This window comes from Rana temporaria, chromosome 2, assembly GCF_905171775.1.
Source record: "Rana temporaria chromosome 2, aRanTem1.1, whole genome shotgun sequence".
Taxonomy (NCBI): domain Eukaryota; kingdom Metazoa; phylum Chordata; class Amphibia; order Anura; family Ranidae; genus Rana; species Rana temporaria.
Window position 1 is genome coordinate 444,315,716 of NC_053490.1, and position 18,983 is coordinate 444,334,698.

An 18,983-nucleotide genomic window follows, 5' to 3' on the forward strand; every position below is an offset into this window, starting at 1 on the left:
CCAGAAAGACTAGTAAGAAGGGGGTAGTCGTATACAGTGAGTATATCCCAAAACCAACATTTTTCCTGGAAAATTAGGGGGTCGTCTTATACGCCGGAAAATACGGTATATATTTTTTAAAACTGTCTTATCAGTGTCAATACGACCTTCACTGTATTGTGATGACATTACAGAAGCACTTGCTTGCTATTTTAAAATGTATTCATAACGATGCAATGGACACAAATATTCTTAAGACATTCTTACCAAACATGGAATTTGACAGGTCAGCACAAAAGAGGCAGCATCCTTGAGCAACTGTTTTTGATCCTGCACTTCAGCCCGTGCACACTCAGAAAAACGCACACCTGTGATGAAAACACATGTAAGTGGCATATCATTGCACTTTACAGCACAAAAGTGTGGCCCTTCAACAATTTTTAAATAGAATATTCAGGTTAATTCAATACCTGGCGAAAAGATGTCTGGGTTAAAGCGAATATCAAATGATGTTTCACTGACTGAGCCAACAGCCTGACATGCTTTGCGAATTACCTCCCGACTCTTTAAATCAACTAGAAACAAGAAAAAAAGAATTACACACACACACAAACACACACACACACACACATACATATATCTTAATGGTTTTCAAGCACACGAATACCAGTCATATGAAGATAATGCGCCAACAGTAGTATAGGCATGTTCTATACAAAAGGATGTCTGACACATCCTGAACCTATTTAAATAGGTCTCCTTAAACAATTTTTTTAATAAAAAAAAAAAAACAATTCCAAAAATGTTGGCACGCTGTGTTAAATCTAACATAAAAACAGAATACAACAATTTCCAAATCTCAAAAATCTATGTTTTATTCACAATAGAAAACATTAAAATGTTTAAACTGAGAAAATGTAAAGATTTCAGAAAAAAATAAGGTGATTTTGAAATCAATGGCAGCAACCTGTCTCAAAAAAGTTGGGAAAGAGCTAGGGTTCCAGCGATACAGAGTATTTTCATGCTTCCTTGTAAAAATGCTCCGATACTAAAAACCGATACCTTTGTGGTGCGTTTTGAGTCCACATAAACCATGGGCTCAAATTGCACAGAAAAAAAAAAAAAAAATCGCATGCATTTTGAACAGGAATGTGGTGCGATTCCAGTCCGAATCACATGAGGGTTTCCCCCACCGCTCCTGTATGAACCCAGGCTCCGCTAACATCAGCCAGCGATCGTCTCTATCCCTACAGTGTACAGCCCATAGGTGTGGTAATGTAGTTCGAACCGGCTCCCAGCATGCTCCAGGTCACTCTCCCCCACTCCTTTTCACTTCTCATTCTGTATGGGAGAGGTGACGACATGCAGCGAAATGTCAATGAGAATGGCAAAGATGCTCCGTGCAGGACATCCCAGAGCCGGACATAGATACATCGTATCCACTCTCTCCAGAGCAGAGTTCAGAGCCATGTAGATGGATCACTTCCATACACAAGAAACTAGGAGGGAGTGATGGGAGAAGCTCCCTGTTGGAGATGCTGATCTGACTCCCCATGATCCTCCTGATGTTGTTAGATCCCCACGATGAGAATGGCATGCCCCCCGGAGAAGGACAGGCCCTTCCACTACACAGTGGTAGATCTAAGGTACAGTGTATGGGCTGCTTATGTGTAGTTCTGCTTTCATGGCCAGCATTAAAGGATAGGAAGATAAAACAACTAAACAAAACCCTTTCTACATGTGTTCCCCAATGTGTGCTCATGCTCTTGAGGTATCTAGAGGGACCATTGAAATGTGGAGGGCATTATAGATAAATCTGCATCTATGAAAATGTTTTCATTGGATGCTGTGAGCAGAGCCTGGGTTCACACAGGAGCGAAGCTGGAAATTGCATGCGATTCAGGCAGGAATTGCACCACATTCCTGTTCAAATTGCATACGATTCTTTGCAGAGTGATTTGAGCCTATTCATTTTGTATGGGCTCAAATTGCACTGCACAAAACGGGTAAAGTCACTATGACACTGCAGGAAGGCCAGTTAAGCACCTGGATTCTTCTACTATGAAGCCATGCCGTTTTCATACATGCAGTATGATTTAGCATTGTCCTGCTAAAATATGAAAGGCTTTTCCTGAAAAATACGTCAATACGTCATCTGGATGGGAACATATGCTGCTCTAAAACCTGGATATATCTTTCAGCATTGATGGTGCCTTTCCAGATGTGCAAGCTGCCCATTCAATACACAATAATGCACCTCCATACCATCAGAGATGCAGGCTTTTGAACTGAGCGCTGTTAACATGCCAGAAGGCCCCTCTCTTTAGTTTAGTGCATATATTAAAATAAAATTCATAATATTAATATATATATATATATATATATATATATATATATATATATATATATATATATATATATATATATATATATATATATATATATATATATATATATATATATATATATATATATATATATATATATATATATATATATATATATATATATATATATATATATATATATATATATATATATATATATAAAGTAACACCGTTCTTCTCAAAAATGTATATTGCGTGACCCTCAGTATGCAGTCTCAAAAATGTAAATACTATGTGCACATATAGAAATAAAGTCCAATCTCTCAGACATCCAAGAAATATCTCAAACTACCAAGAAGTAGTGCCGTGTATTCTTGCCAAAAATGTGTGACTTTTCACCCTTATTTAGTGTCACCACCACCTCTTATATATTATGCGCTCACCAGATCAGAGTAAGATTATTGCATGTAATCATATCCAGGTATGTCTCTCCTCAGTGTTATAACGATGGTCCCGTTTGATCTCCAATGTGTCCATCAGACCCAACATACAGGAAAAGGACTTTTCTTATCCACACCAACTTCCAGTTATTCTCTTTGCTCCCAAAAGAAAAAGCCTCATATGGTGTAGTATGTATAAAAAGGCAGTTTATTTATAAACATTAAAATGTGCACTCACATGTTAAGTGCCCAACCGGCACTAGTTTGTCCAGCGTTACTGCTCGATCTCTCCTCGGCGTGCGCTCCACGCCTCGGTTGCGATGCGGTTCAGCGTGCGGAAGTGCCGTGGAGGAGGCGTGTGGCGTATTTCCGTCTACGAAGAGATTTTACCCATAAGCCTCTACGCGTTTCGCATGCGTCATCAGGAAGCTTTCTGACGCATGCGTACATGCAAAACACGTAGAGGCTTATGGGTAAAATCTCTTCGTAGACGGAAATACGTCACACGCCTCCTCCACGGCACTTTCACGCGCTGAACCGCATCGCAACCGAGGCGTGGAGCGCACACCGAGGAGAGATCGAGCAGTAACGCTGGACAAACTAGTGCCGGTTGGGCACTTAACATGTGAGTGCACATTTTAATGTTTATAAATAAACTGCCTTTTTATACATACTACACCATATGAGGCTTTTTCTTTTGGGAGCAAAGAGAATAACTGGAAGTTGGTGTGGATAAGAAAAGTCCTTTTCCTGTATGTTGGGTCTGATGGACACATTGGAGATCAAACGGGACCATCGTTATAACACTGAGGAGAGACATACCTGGATATGATTACATGCAATAATCTTACCCTGATCTGGTGAGCGCATAATATATAAGAGGTGGTGGTGACACTAAATAAGGGTGAAAAGTCACACATTTTTGGCAAGAATACACGGCACTACTTCTTGGTAGTTTGAGATATTTATTTGATGTCTGAGAGATTGGACTTTATTTCTATATGTGCACATAGTATTTACATTTTTGAGACTGCATACTGAGGGTCACGCAATATACATTTTTGAGAAGAACGGTGTTACTTTATATATATGAATTTTATTTTAATATATGCACGTGATTTAAGCAATATATACACAGTGTTAACGAATTTCTGCACGGGGTCAGCGCAGTAGTATATGTTCCACGTATACAAATATTAATATTTTCAATATACGCTTATTGCGATTTTTTTTTGCCAAAAATATGTAGAAGAATACATATCGGCCTAAACTAAGAAAAAAAAAATTATATATTTTTTGGGGATATTTATTAAAGAAAAAAATAGTTTTTTTTTTTTTTAAATTGATGCTCTTTTTGTTTATAGCGCAAAAAATAAAAACCGCAGGAGGTGATCAAATACCACCAAAAGAAAGCGCTATTTGTGGGAAACAAAGGACGTCAATTTTGTTTGGTGCAACGCCGTATGACCACACAATTGTCAGTTAAAGCAATGCAGCGCCGAATTGAAAAAAATTGCCCAGTCACTGGGCAGCCAAATCATCCGTGGTGAAGTGGTTAAAAGGTGTAAAAAAAAAATGTTTATAAAAAGAAGAAAATCAGCAGAAAAATTAATTAAATGGAGGAGAATAAGGAGTTAATAAGGCTGATTAGAGAACATTAAGGGTTAATAAGTGGTTAAACAGAGGAACAATTTAATAAAAACAAAAACAAACTTCATTTGCAGACCAAAGTTTGTCTCTTTGATCTGTAACTGAATAAACAGAAGGACAGATAAGATACAAATGTTTCTTTTTATCGGTCTCTTTTCATACTGTGAAATGTTGTTGATAAACATTGCCAGCTGTTTGTTTTTGACAGCTGTGAGTAGGGGGAACTGCTTTGCACTTTTTAAATGAATCGTGGAGATACTGGATTAAGATCGTTCATGGGGCTAATCAAGATCACGATCTTTTAACGATTAATTGCACAGCTCCAACTGAAAGCTTACCTAGTTCACTTATTAGACAGCACAGTTCACGTAAAAAAGGTTTATACCTGCTTCGTTGTTGGAAGCCATAGTTTCAGCTAGCTCTTTGACTTTGGACTCGCCATCTATACTGTCTCCCATCTTGTCCTCAGACAGGCTGCTTTCCCGAGGCTCAGTTTTGGCAGATGAATCGGATGAGGTTGCAGGACTCCCATTTTCTAGGGAACCAACATTCTCCTGTAAGGAGCTCTTCTGCTGCATCAGCTGCATAGCAGCCAACTTCATGAACAGGAGGTATCTGAAACAGAATCATGGCAAACCATCAGTACAATAGTTAGTTCTTCAACCAATAGGTCCATTGGGCCAGAAAAAGTATACTATCAATGGATGCATTCTTGATTTTTTTCTCTATTTTTAAAGAAACCAGTACCTCCCATCTTCCAATCTATTATTTTTTTTGATCTATATAACAGCCAAGCTAACAGGGGGAGGTCTGCAGTGGAAGCCTCCATAGTTCATGCAATACATTTTTCCCTTGCAATTACTTGTTCCTGCAGCCACAACTCAACCCAATCCTACAGCTATCCCATCATCCCGTTCCTTTACCTTAGTGTAGTCCTCCTTCACTTACCTCATCCTTCCATTTTGCTTTTAAATGTCCTTATTTCTTCTGAGAAGATTCCTGTTATCTTAATTGTTACCAAGGAAACCTCAGGCTCTAGGTCACCCAATAAAAAATAAATAAAACGGCACCGCTGGATGATGTGCATGCTAAACAAGCTTTTTTATTGTCCTTTATTCTCACCAATCATTACAATGTTGTAACAAGGAAACAAAAGCCCCTGGACCAGGCAAAACGGTCTTAAAATAAGCAGGCATATGACTTGGGCAAATGCAAAAACCATACATATGTCCTATATACAGTGTTTTCTGTCTGATTTGGTAAAACTCTGGCTATTATGATCACAAAGCTAGTGTTCCTGCTTGATCAAAGATACATTTGAGTGACTTCTTTTAACTGTTCATTGTCTTGCAAACAGGGTTTCCATTATTCACTCTATATCGCTTAACATGGTGCATTTAAAGCCAGGTAGACAATGTACTACACATCAGCCAGGGCATCGTATATGTATATACTAAAGAACCACAAGGTAACCAGGCCACTCAAATGCATCCATGCTGCTAGTCTGGACTGACAGGTTTATGCATTTTTACATTTGCAATTACTGGAAGACAATATAGGTCTTTTTTTTGCATTTTAAAAAGGTACGCATTTTACAAGCTTTTACCACACTTTGCTTTTTTTTGTCATATGGGTTAAAAAAGGGAATCCTGACTTACCTGTAAATTCCATGTTTTGGAGTAGAGTACAGGACACAGGCTTGATATTCATTGACCCTGGGTTATACGATACCTTCAGGTTATAGGAAACTGGCAAAACTTTCTGGGGACATGCATTATGGACATCCCCCTACAGCCCTACCCCACTCCATGAGTTCTCAGTTTTGTAGCAAGATATGCTGATCAACCAAAGAGAAGGGGAGGGTGGATTGTACCATTTTTCAACATACTGAATTTACAGTTAAATCTCAATTCCTGTTATCTTAATTGTGCAGTACAGAACATAGGCTGGATATTCATAGACCCTGGGATATCCCCAAGCAATAAAAAAGTAAGGTGGGCAACAACAGGACTAAACAGAACTGTGCCAACGGGCCCAATAATACCAAGGGTCAGACCCAACTCAGAGTGCTGCTGCAGGAAGATTGGAGGTGCACCTGGTGGAATTTGAAAAGAGGTATGAACAAAGGTGGTGGCCTTAAAAAGTTGTGCAACAAAAGCATGATGCCAAAATTCCCAGGACATTTCAAACAATCTGGTAGAGTGAGCATGTGTGTTCGTGCAGAAGGTGCTTTATTCTTTAGGGTTTAAGATCTTGGAATTAGTTGTCTTATCAATCTAACAATAGTATATCTTAAAACGTCTCCTGCAAAGGCCCGAGGGTAGGACAAAGAGGAAGTTGGTCTTCTTGATAGAAGCTTAAAGGGTCACTAAAGGAAAACATTGTTTTTTCCCACTGACGCTGGGATCTTTTCTACTGCCACTGGCCACAGTCCGGCCCTCCTAAAGTCTGAAGGACAGTAAACTGGCCCTTTGTTTAAAAAGTTTGGAGACCCTGATCTATAGTTACAGTGAGAGTGAAATGGCAGAGTTTGCTATGGGAAGTTTTATCAAACATGAAGTAAGGGAAACATTCTGACAGAAAATCAGACAAGTCCCCATGTAGCGCAAGAAAAGGAGGGGGCTCCCGAGAAGAAAAAAGCGGCAGAGCCGTGATTGCCAGGGGCAAACGAGAGAACAAAACACCATTCCTATAGGAATGAAGGGAGTAGCCCCCTGAAACAAACAAGAGGGCTCTACGTGAGAAGGGGCACCTAAAGAGGGCCCTAGAGGGACACAAAATGTTACATTGGTAAAAAATTAAGAGCAATTTCTTGCAAAGAGTGCTCAGCAAGTGCAAGTGCCAAGGTGTTTGGAAAAAGGATATAAGGTCAAACCAAGAGCTGCAGGAAAAGGTTTAGTGCTTGGTAATTCCAAACAGAAACATTTGCAAGATGAGGAGCAGAAAAATTCTGGGGTGGGGTTCCAGATTAGCTAGCTACTAGCTGAGAACACAGGGGGAAAAATCTGTAGGGGCGATCATACAACCCAAGATGTTTGGTGAGAGAGGCAGCAAGAGCCGAGGTACACATAAACCACATCAAACAGGAGAGGGAAATAAAGGCATAAGTACTGGGAACAGGGACAAAGCTAATTTTTCCAGTACTAATCTGGTGAATATAGTCAGCCAGCAATCCACAACCATGATTCTGGGGAGGGAAGGGCATATCAGAGCGGAGGCCAGGGTCTGAGGGTTGTGAGCCAGTGAGATGTCCGTTATGGTAATAAAGAGTTTAAAAGAAAAAAAAAATAAAAAAAAAAAAAAAAGAGCGCTAGGTAGTTAAGCCAACCTCCCCCACATAATGAGGAGAAAACAGTTCTGGCAACTCTTGAGAGAAGAAAACCAAGCACTGACTCGAAAGATTCCACCAGCATAACATGAGAGAAATTTCCATGGGGAGGCAACCAAGGGGTGCTAATGAGAGCATGTTCTTGAACATGGGAACAGACAGACAAAAAAAGTTGTCCTGAAGAAGAATGTGAAATAGAAACATGGTTGGAAGAGCCCCACGTACCATGGACAGAACAAGGTTGGGGGATGAGATTAACCAAAATAGAATAGTGTAGGTAAAAGGTAGGTCTGCAAAACACCAAGCAGAAGCCTAGTTATAGTTACTGCAGCAATTAGCACAGATAAGGGTCCCTGTGTAGGGAAACTGCCTGCTTTTTGTGAAGCAGCAGGTCGGAATGGGTAGTAGATAACAGAGAGAAAAGCAAGAGAGACTGTTTGTGTACCCCCCTAAAGACAGAGTGAAAAAAAAAAAAAAAAAAAATGAATGGGAGTCTGTTCCATGCTGGAGAAAATGTACGTAGCCATACCGCCTCCTCCAGGGGTGAAGGCAAACCTTCAATGCGAAGGCGGCTTCTGATCAGGCCTGGTAGGCATAGAGGTAGTGGTCCTCCATGAAATGAAGGACCTGCAGTGTTATCAAGATGCCCGGAGGAGACGAACAGATTGCGCACATAAAGGGTAGATAGAGGTGGACACAGTAAAAGGGAGGTGTAATTATGGATAGTGAGGTAGGAAACCCCCCCCCCCCCTCTATAACCATCACAATGTATTCCTCAAGGGATTTTCCAGGAGCTCACCTTCAAAGGGCATGTGTAAAAGGCACATTTCCTAAGCCGGGCCATCCGACCAAGCTTTATGCCATAATACTCTGTGCATGGAAAGCAATGACATTGTGGAGATTTAACATATCATATTCTCCATGGCATTTGAAGTTTAGATTAGCCCATAACCTGTGCCTTAAAATCTGCTTTTGTGCTTAGCATTGGAATGTGTTGTAGGATAAAACAATATAATGTAGTGTATACTCCAATCCAAGTAATTGTCCAGCAAGATATGTATACCAGGAACTGGTATGTAAAAGGTACATAAATTCACATTCAGAGTAGAGGCTTCATCCGTTCCGGTGGGCATACCCCCCCCTTAAAAGGGGTCTTCAGGGTCTGGTTGCCAGAGAAATAGACCACAACCCCAAACTTGCATAACACTCTGTGGCTAACTCACATGTTGCACCACATACCAAGGTGAGAGTCAAATTCAAAAACTAGTGTCTGAAGCAAACATTAGAGACCGCCCCCCCCCCCCTTCAGGGTCTGGGTACTCTCCCTAAGAACTTAAGACTAAACTAAAAACTGCTAATGAGCTATAAGGTAATAAGCAGTTAGATCTTGATAGTTCTAAAAAGAAGTAAAAAACTGGTGAAAAATATACCAAAAATCTTATCCAACAGAAGTGGTCCATCACCTAAGGACACAAGCAAAAAAATGCAGTCTCACAGAATGGCTGGGGTTATATGGATACATTGGGGGTGTTCACATGAAAGCGTTTGCCAGTGTCCAATTCACCTGAAAGTAGTGGTATATAAACAAGATATACTAAGGTACATAACTGGACTGAATAAGAATCAATTCCTGTGTCCTGTACTATATGATAAAATTGACTGCAAAAAGGTACTTGTTTCGTAAATGATAAAACATGTCATACTTACCTGCTCTGTGCAATGGTTTTGAATAGAGCAACCCTGCTGCTCCTCTGCTGCTGCTCCTGGCTCCTCCCCCACAGCAAGCCGCTTGCTATAGAGGCACTTGTGCAGGCTCGACCCCTTGCATTTCTTCATAGGCTTTGAATGACAGCAGCAGATGCCAACGGCGCCCGCTGCTGCCTACATGTTCAGTGAGAAGAGACCTGCTGCTCTCAGACACAATGCTGTATCGAGACCAGGCTCAGGTAGGTATTTAGGGGGGGTGGGGAGCAGCTGATCACAGAAAGTTCTTTACAACCACTTTAAGTTATAAAGTTTTCTGCTTAACATACAGTGTAATCCTTGCTTCATCACTATAGAGCAACAGAAGATAAAATAAACATAATTTCCTACAAAATAAACATATCCACATGCAGGAGACATTTACCTGTGTTCCACAAAAGCGTCCACTAACTCCTGCCGTAGACAGCAAAGCTTGTGCCTGTGTTCTTTGGGGAAGCCCATTTTCTTACATTCTTCTGGCATATCCTCACCTTCTACAGGTAAGAAATTAAGGTCTGGGGGGAAAGTCCGTAAAAGGTCCAAAATGTAATGCCGTCCATCATTACCAATGATACCTTTACATTCTACAGAGGAACACAGATCCACTTCCTCATCTTTGTCATTTAGGACTTTGTGTTTTAAAATCTTGAGTGGCCGGCTTGTTTTCTCTAGCAGTTCCAGATACTTTGGGTGCGATACAACAGTTTTGCCAAAGTCAATGGACCCGTAAATAACGCTCTGCTCTTGCTCCCGCTCCAATATCCCTGGAATAATGGATTGTGCAGTAACCCTGTAACCTCTATAGTCTACCACCACAGTTCCCAAAGTATACAGTCCTTCCACATCTACTGCATTGTATGTCCGCACCCCATTAAGATCATTTGTAGGAGATACATAAGCAGCACTGTCTCCACCAAAATCTTTGTAGTGATCCCGGACATCGAAACCCAAACTGAAAAAAATGTTATTCCAGATGAACATCTGCATCTTTGTCTCTTCACTGGGGTTGATGGCCATGACATTACCATCAATAACTGCCATGGCACCTCTAGTAGCTGCTGCTGTAAAATCACTGTGGACCTGATAACACAAGTAAAAAATAAGTTATGTGCAAAATCAAATACGTCTCATAACAATGCAGTTTTAGCTGGATTTTATGACAGACCACACAATACCCCTTACCCATCTCTGGAACGTGTGTCAAAAGAAAAATATATGGTCCAGAGAAAGGGAATAACAAAAACTTTGGTAAAAAGCTAAATATTGTTTAGGAAAGGAGCCATTGAAATTTAAAAATGACGATTACTACTTCTTCACACTTTTTTTTGTTAATAGGTGAGCATTGCCACACCTTCAATAAATGTACAATGGTTTTGTATGTACATTTATTATAGTGAAGAGCAGGAAAAACATTTTTTTGATCGGGTATACAGTAAAACCTTGGTTTGAGAGTGTTTTGCAAGACAAGCAAACTTTAATACATCTTGACTTGATATACAAGAAATGTCCTGCTGTATTTTGCTTCTTATCCCCTTGTGGATGAACATTTTATGGTTACACAACCTGGTCACATTCCTATAATCTTTTTATATGGACTATAAACTGAAGAACCTATGAGTAAATGGTTGCGGAACGAATCATCTGAGATTCCATTATTTCTTATAGGGAAATTTCCTTTCATATACAAATGCTTTGGATTACAAGCATTTTTTCCGGAACGAATTATGCTCGCAATCCAAGGTTTTACTGTATGTGAATATCTAGTAGTCCTTTACCCATCCAGAAGCGGGACTGAAGTCATGTTACAGCAGACTGTGAGCAGGCATGCTTTTATTGGAGAAGAGACACGCAATGTCTCTTCTGTGATACAATACCCCTATGTGCCTGCTTGCAGTCTTCTGTGACATGTAAACAGTTGTGCATGCATAGCTCGGCTTACAATCGCCCTGTGTGACAGAATCTTGCTGGCCAATGGAGATGCCCAAAGACCAGCCAGAGGGAGAAAATGCAGACACTTGGCGAGGAAGCTGGACTGCTAGAAGGGTGGCAAGTATAGTGCCTTTGGTTCCACTTTAACTTTTCCACTTTCTTCTTATTGGCTACTGGAAAAAGCCAGTAAAAACATTCAAAAATGTAAATGTTGTTACCTAGTCAGTTTACATACAAATAGTGTCAACCATAGCTTTTCAAGAAGCCAAGTGAATGAAGAGAGGCCCTAAAACATACAGTAGGTATTACCTTGAATATAGCTCTCTCTCGCAAAAGCCTTTCTGGTAAATTCTTACGAGGCAATTCTCTTGTTGTCTGCAGTTCTTCATTCCAATCTCTGGTCTGAAACAATGAAAGCTATGTATGAATAAGACAAGTGTATGATATCGGGGCCAAAAACACAAAATGTTCAAGGAAAATCCCACCTGTCCGGGAATGTGTTCCTCGTACCCCAAGCGGGATGTATAGGCATCTTCCGCTCTGACGCAGTCCATGGCATGTTCCACTTGGGGAGCAGTCCAGCTGTATACCTGGAATGGGGTAGCAATCCTCTCAAAGGGGTGTCTCTGAACTCTGTATGGAAGGAGACAAAAATTACATACTAAAAAAAAATAGTAATTAAACTTGGAAAAAAAAAAAAAAAAAATGATCTCTGCTAAACTTAACGCTACATACAAAAAAAAAAAAAATATTCCAAAGTATGATAAAAGGATGACAGCCCCAGAGTCTAGGACTTTAAAGACAAGTGAATATATTGCAGATGCCGTATTATTATTCTCTAGGTTTGACCTAAAAAGTGTACTTTTCAAGAATTGACCAAAAAAATAACAATTACTTTATTTATTACAGGTACTCACACAGCCACTTTATTATTAGGTACACCTTGCTAGTACTGGATTGGACCCCCTTTTGCCTTTAGAACTGCCTTAATTTTTTGTGGCATAGATTCAACAAGGTGTTTGAAACATTCCTCAGAGATTTTGTGTCCATATTGACACGATAACATCACACAGTTGCTGCAGATTTGTCAGCTGCACATCCATGATGCAAATCTCCAGTTCCACCACATCCCAAAGGTGCTCCATTGTATTGAGATTTAGTGACTGTGGCGGTCATTGGAGTGCAGTGAACTCATTGTCATGTTCAAGAAACCAGTTTGAGAGGATTTGAGCTTTGTGACATTGCATTATCTTGCTGGAAGTAGCCATCAGTAGATGGGCACTCTAGTCATAAAAGGATGGACATGGTCAGCAACAATACTCAGGTAGGCTGTGGCGGCGTTTAAACAATGCTCAATTGGTACTAAGGGGCCAAAAGTGTACCAAGAAATTATCCCCCACACCTTTGCACCACCACCACCACCACCACCACCACCACCAGCCTGAACCGTTGATACAAGGCAGGATGGATCCATGCTTTCATGTTTACACAAAATCCTGACCCTACCATTTGAATGTCGCAGCTGGAAGTGAGACTCGGACCAGGCAACGTTTTTACAATTTTGGTGAGCCTGTGAGAATTGGAGCCTCAGCTTCCAGTTCCTAGATGACGGGAGTGGTACTCGGTGTGGTCTTCTGCTGCTGTAGCCCACCTGTTTCAAGATTCAATGTGTTGTACATTCAGGGATGGTATTCTGCATACCTTGGTGTATTGAGTGGTTATGCAAGTTACTGTTACCTTTCTATCATCTTGAACCAGTCTGCCCATTCACCTCTGACAACAAGGCATTTTCCTCTACTTTTGCTCACTGGATATTTTCTCTTTTTCAGACCATTCTTTGTAAACACTAGAGATGGTTGTGAGCGAAAATGCCAGGAGAACAGCAGTTTTTGAAATACTCAGACTAGCCCGTTTGGCACCAACAACCATGCCAAAATGTCATTAGTCCTTTACGAATTTTTTTTTTTTTTTTAGATGCCTTCAAAGTGTTGTTGCTAGGCAGAATAGTTAATCTTCCCACTTCCTGCACCTAGGTGCTTAAGCTTCCTAACCTACACCGCACACTCCTGGGAATGTAGTGGGTGTAACTTTCCAGGAGTCTGTGCACTCCCCAGTCTCAAAGAATCATGTGACTTGGACAGCACAGGTGCTGAAACCTGATCTGACACTGCTTGTGCAGCACTGAGCATGTGCGAAATCTGCAAGGCTGAAATCCAGGAAGTCATACAGTCTGGCTTCATGATGCCCACACTTAAGATGGCCCCAGTCAATTTCTATTTTATAAAGTGTCTAAATGCTGTAACAACCTAACAAAACGGACCTTAGTTTACAGACTAACTTTACTAGAATACATTAAGCTTGTGTATTACAGGGGTATTTATATTTAAAAAGTGAAATTGTGGCCGGAACTTGCTTTAAATCCCCTTTATTACCTATTCTGATGCTCGGTTTAAAAGTTTAGCAAGTCATCTTCACCACATCTAGATGCCTAAATGCATTGCTTTGTTGCCATGTGATTGCTAATCAGCCAATTTGTGTTACCACGCAATTGAACAGGTGCACCTAATAAAGTGGCTGGTTGATTTCCAACCTGGATGGGAAGTGACGACATTCTGGTTCTCCATGGCCATAGAAGCGATTGAAGATGATCTGGTCTTTTATCGTCTCTGTGAGCAGCCGGATGCACCAGCGGATAGTTTTTCCAGGCACACCGAGAAAAATGGCAAACCCAAGAAACACCAGCTGCAGGGTGGGGGTTTGTTGGGTGCTGAGTCCCCACTCGCCACTTCTGAAAGCGTTCCAGTGGCTCATGAGCCACTCTGACCACTTTCATGAGAAAGCCAGCCGCCACCTGAAAAAATACCGGGGTTATGGCTGAAGTTATCAGCCATAACCCTGGTATTTCGTTTTCTTTCACCAATGCTACATTTTCTGACATCGATCATTGACAGGATAAAATCATAGCTTAAAAATCCCAAGCTTATACACATCTCACTGACAATTCCACATGCTAATACAAAACAGAACCAATTTCGCTCATGCAGAGGGTAGGGAGGTGGAGTGAGGCTCTACTAATGACCGGCTAGAGCTTTGCCATTTCTGAACCCAATTAGGAAATCCTTTAGGTTTAACATACAAGCATTGCCTAGTTAGTTTCCTACAGAGCAGACCACAGAAATCTCTAACAAAGCAGAAGAATGTCATACTAATTGATAAAGGAGTCAGGCAGAACACATCCCATGATTAAAATGTGAACAGGTGCAGCACATAATGTCATTTACACAGACAGTCTACACAAAGCCACAGATCACGTATTCCACAAATCATGAAAATAACAAACCAAGTAAATTTAGACACAACTACAGGGCCAATTGTTCCTCAGGGCACATTTGTGCCTGTACTTTACAGAACAAAATGCTATAATTACACAATATATCATTTTTTTGTGAGCTGAAATATAATTCCATTGCTGTAAAGGTTAAATTGAGATTTACATTCCAAGACCGATATACAGAAAAAATATGGATTTTACTTAAAATACTTAAAAAAAAAAAAAAAAAAAAAGAAGACACCAATTACCTAACAGAAAACCAGGAGCACAGAACCAGGTGTTAAAAATCAGGCGTGGAATGCAAAGACTTGTATTCTACCAATACTGCTCAATACTATAAGTTAGAAGTGTGCAATCCATTACGTTTGTGATCAAAAAAGAAACAATTGTGTCTATAGGAAATCAAACCAAAATTACCATTAGACCAGCCTTTACATTAACATCAGAACTGTCACACTGCCAATCCAGAGCCGAAAAGGCACTAGGAGCCCCAGAGTGATGTAGTTTCCAGGGGAGGAATAGAGAAAGACATATAGGACATATAACTTATAGGAGCATCTATCCATTTACCCATGCTACCAAATAATGGTTGCCATCCACATCCCCATTGGAAAAAAAAAACAAAAAACACTATATTCTGTCCCTCTGAATTACTATAAAAAGGTGACGAGAGAAAACGACCTGAATATAAGCCGAGGCACCTAATTTTACCACAAAAAACTGGGAAAACGTATTGACTCGAGTATAAAACCTAGGGTGTCCATCTGCGTGCCTCACTGTGCCCATGACTAGACTTACGTTCAACATAGGAGTCTATGGAAAGGGGTGCCTGGTTTTGAAAAATCGGTGCTTCCCGGCCGTAGGGCCCCCAGATAAACTTTACACAATTGTATAGGAAGAGTGTGGCTATATGTGTGCCAAGTTTGGGGTCCAGGGGACCTACGGGCAGCCGGTACCGGGACCCCAAAGTCGGGGGGGGGGGGTAAGGCGCAAAAAGGTGACTCGAGTATAAGCCGAGGGGGGCATTTTCAGCACACAAAAAAAAAGTGCTGAAAAACTGCTTATACTCGAGTATATACGGCAATGTAGTTTATATCCAGTACTCTAAAGATAAAATCAAATAAAAATATAAATAAAAAAGGAGGAAAAAAGTGAGGGAGTTTTTAGCTATGTACAGGCGATTCTCTTCATTTTCCCAGATTCTTAGGGATGCTGTTATATACCAGTTTATTCTATGTCTTAACTAGCACTGTAAGAAATGTAATTGAACGGTCAGATCCTTTCCCAAGATCCACTGATCACCTTCCTCTGCAGAGGAATTTTGTGAAAAAATCACTAATTTTCAGCACTGGTTTAAAACATAATGTTCATGTGAAAACGATTGGGTTTAATGCAACTTCTGAAAATAATTGGCAACTGAACAATTTAATGCAATACGCTTATATGTAGTTAAAAAAAGGGTATCTAAACCAGTGTTTTGCAAACTTTTTTGTCTTGCGGCGCACCAAAAAAGATCAAAAAATGTTCACTGCACACCTGAAAAGATTTAACAAATTTTGTGGTAAAGAACAAACACACACACACACACACACACACACACACACACACATATATATATATATATAATTATATATGAAATAAAATGTAAAGGATCTGCCCGCTTTCAAGAGCAAATCAGATTGAGCCCAGTTCACACTGGGCTGCGGGAATGAAGCCGTGCGAGTTCAGCTGAACTCGCACGATTCACTCCTGCTTGCCAGTCCCAATTTCGGCCGCGATTACTGAAACATCTGTGCGTGGCGAAATCGCAAAAAGTAATACAGAAACTACTTTTTGAAATCGGTACAGCGCCACAGATGCGCCTTTGCATCGATTAGGATGTGCCATTGCCGGCAAATGTAGCCGGTTTGACATGTCAAAACGCAGCAGTGTGAACCAGGGCTGATTTACAAGGATTAGCAACAGATTTTCACTTCCTATAATACAGCTAGATTCCTCCAAAAGTTGTCAGGGTGTATTGAGAGGGACAAAAAAAAATGGAGCAATTTGGTGTGGAGATAAAATACCAATTTGAGGAATAATGGTTTTCATGCAAAGAAATAAATGGTATATTGCTTAAATAGCTTTGTGAATTGGATGTTTTGAACATAAAAGTTATCTTAATAAAATATACAATAGTAAATTAAACTTGGTTAGGTCAGCAAAACAGAATATTTAATTTTTATTGCCTGGGTTCTGTCTTGGGCCCAATGTTGTGCAGTTTGTCAATGATACAGACATAAATACTGTAAAAGATCTTTCCGTGGTGTTAGTAAAGTTGGTACAGGGCTCACACTCTCTTGAGAAAGGAAAGTTTCGGCCTCTGTAGTATGGACTACTAATCACACACACTCTGAAAACACGTTTTACTGCGCTCCAACCATTGCAGACTGCTGTCTTTGCTGACGGCTCCCCGAAATATCACATGCAATTCTCGTGTGCCCAGTTTGTGAACCACTGTTCTGAACTCTTCCAACCATGCCAGTCTACATATAACCTCTAGGTGGCAGTCTTTCACTATCATGGTGATAATAGCACACAAGCTGGAGCACATGAGCATCATTTGAATATTGAGTTAAAAGACATTGAGTTAAAAGACATTATAGAAATGGTGTGTGAAGATTCTCATTTATCCAATATACTACAGCACACCAGTAATTGAATAAAGGGTCTGTATTTGTTTTCATTTTTTGCAGGCTTTTTTTTATTATTTGTTTTTCAACTGGTGATCCTGTCAGTACCATTTCTTGTTCCAGAGTGACAACGCTTACAAAAAAATTGTATTAGCACAGCTGGAGTTCTCTGTGGTCTCTAGTACACCTACACCTCCCTCTGTTCATCTCCCAAACAAAGGGGGAGGCGTTTTATAGTCAACAACACTCTCCGGTAGGACTGATAATATTGTATGACAGCTTAGTAAAGCATTGTTGGCTCATTATAGAAGGTTTGGGGCTGAATGAATTTCTGTCAGGATTAACCAGTTTTTGCAGGTTTAGAACAGATATAATAAAATTCTTTCAGCTGCATATATTTACCAGACCGAAAAGTTTGAGAGAAGGTCTCTAATAGGGTCGGCATACAATTTAGGCCATATTTATTTGTTACTTTTTATTCATGTTCAAATCAATATTTCAGTTCCATAGAGCAGACATCAGGCATTAGACACATAGCATTACAGCAATCGGACATTTTACCTTTTCTTCTGAAGGGCAGCAAAGTTCTTCTTGAAAATGGGGCTGACTTGATTAAGTAGTTCCACCAGTGAGTGGCTGAGGAAGCTGGGGTTCGCTGGCTTAGGGTTAAAGTTATAGGCTGTAGATCTGCAGGAGGAGTGACAGAAAGTGTCTGATTATATATAATCTCATCCAGGCACATACTATAGAATGACGGATAGAGTACAATACAGATATTCAAATGGATCAATACACACAAGCAGGACAATCATCATCAAGTTATGCTTTGTAAATGGACACTTTATGACCTGCCAATATCATTTTAGAATTCTTCCAAATGGCACCATAACTACTAGACTGTACCGATAACCAACAGCGTTCAATATCCATTAAAAATTTTCCATTTTAAACTTACAATTAAAGCAGGTACACACACCCCCAAAAGCATAGTGGAGCAGGATGAATGCCAACCCTGCTGAAACTAAGAATTGTTTTTAAGCTGTACTCCAGGCAAGCTGTTAAATACACAAATAAAATACATATACCAAACAGTATTGACTGCCACATTTGCAGATTTGTATTCCTGTCCCTGCAGTTCTGAAATATACACAGAATTGCCAGACAGTACAGCCAGGCAGGTGACGCCACTTTTTCTGTTACACCAAGACCACTTTCACACTGGGGTGTTTTTCAGTCGCTTTAGCGTTAAAAAAGCACATGTAAAGTGCCTGAAAGAAGCTGCATCTGCAATTCCAATGTGAAAGCCTGAGTGCTTTCACACTGAGGCGCTGTCTGGCAGGGCGTAAAAAAAAAAAAAGTACTGCAAGCAGCTTCTTTGCAGCGCTTTAGGAGCGTTGAATACACCACTCGTAAAAAAAAGCTCCCTCAATGGGAAGGGGGCTTTAACGTCAAAGCGCCTAAAAAACACCCCAGTGTGAAAGGGGTCTTAGCAGTGCTTTACCAGGGTTTTTCAGGGCACTGGCAGTGTGAAAGGGCTCTGAAAGCACTCGGCTTTCACACTGGGATTGCAGATGAGGCTTCTTT

General features: G+C 40.4%; 1 protein-coding gene across 3 annotated transcripts in view; it reads right to left on the reverse strand.

The window, feature by feature from the left end:
• The window catches only part of CLUH (clustered mitochondria homolog), a 94,361-nt gene that overhangs the window by 27,948 nt on the left and 47,430 nt on the right, over nucleotides 1-18,983 (reverse strand). For all 3 annotated transcript variants that reach the window (XM_040338448.1, XM_040338447.1, XM_040338450.1), the window contains exons 7-13: nucleotides 17,961-18,086; nucleotides 11,882-12,029; nucleotides 11,706-11,798; nucleotides 9,853-10,547; nucleotides 4,782-5,011; nucleotides 450-554; nucleotides 247-347 (exon numbers count right to left, since the gene is read on the reverse strand). In XM_040338448.1, the coding sequence (XP_040194382.1) occupies nucleotides 247-347; nucleotides 450-554; nucleotides 4,782-5,011; nucleotides 9,853-10,547; nucleotides 11,706-11,798; nucleotides 11,882-12,029; nucleotides 17,961-18,086 (1,498 nt within the window). The remainder of the gene's footprint in view (nucleotides 1-246; nucleotides 348-449; nucleotides 555-4,781; nucleotides 5,012-9,852; nucleotides 10,548-11,705; nucleotides 11,799-11,881; nucleotides 12,030-17,960; nucleotides 18,087-18,983) is intronic.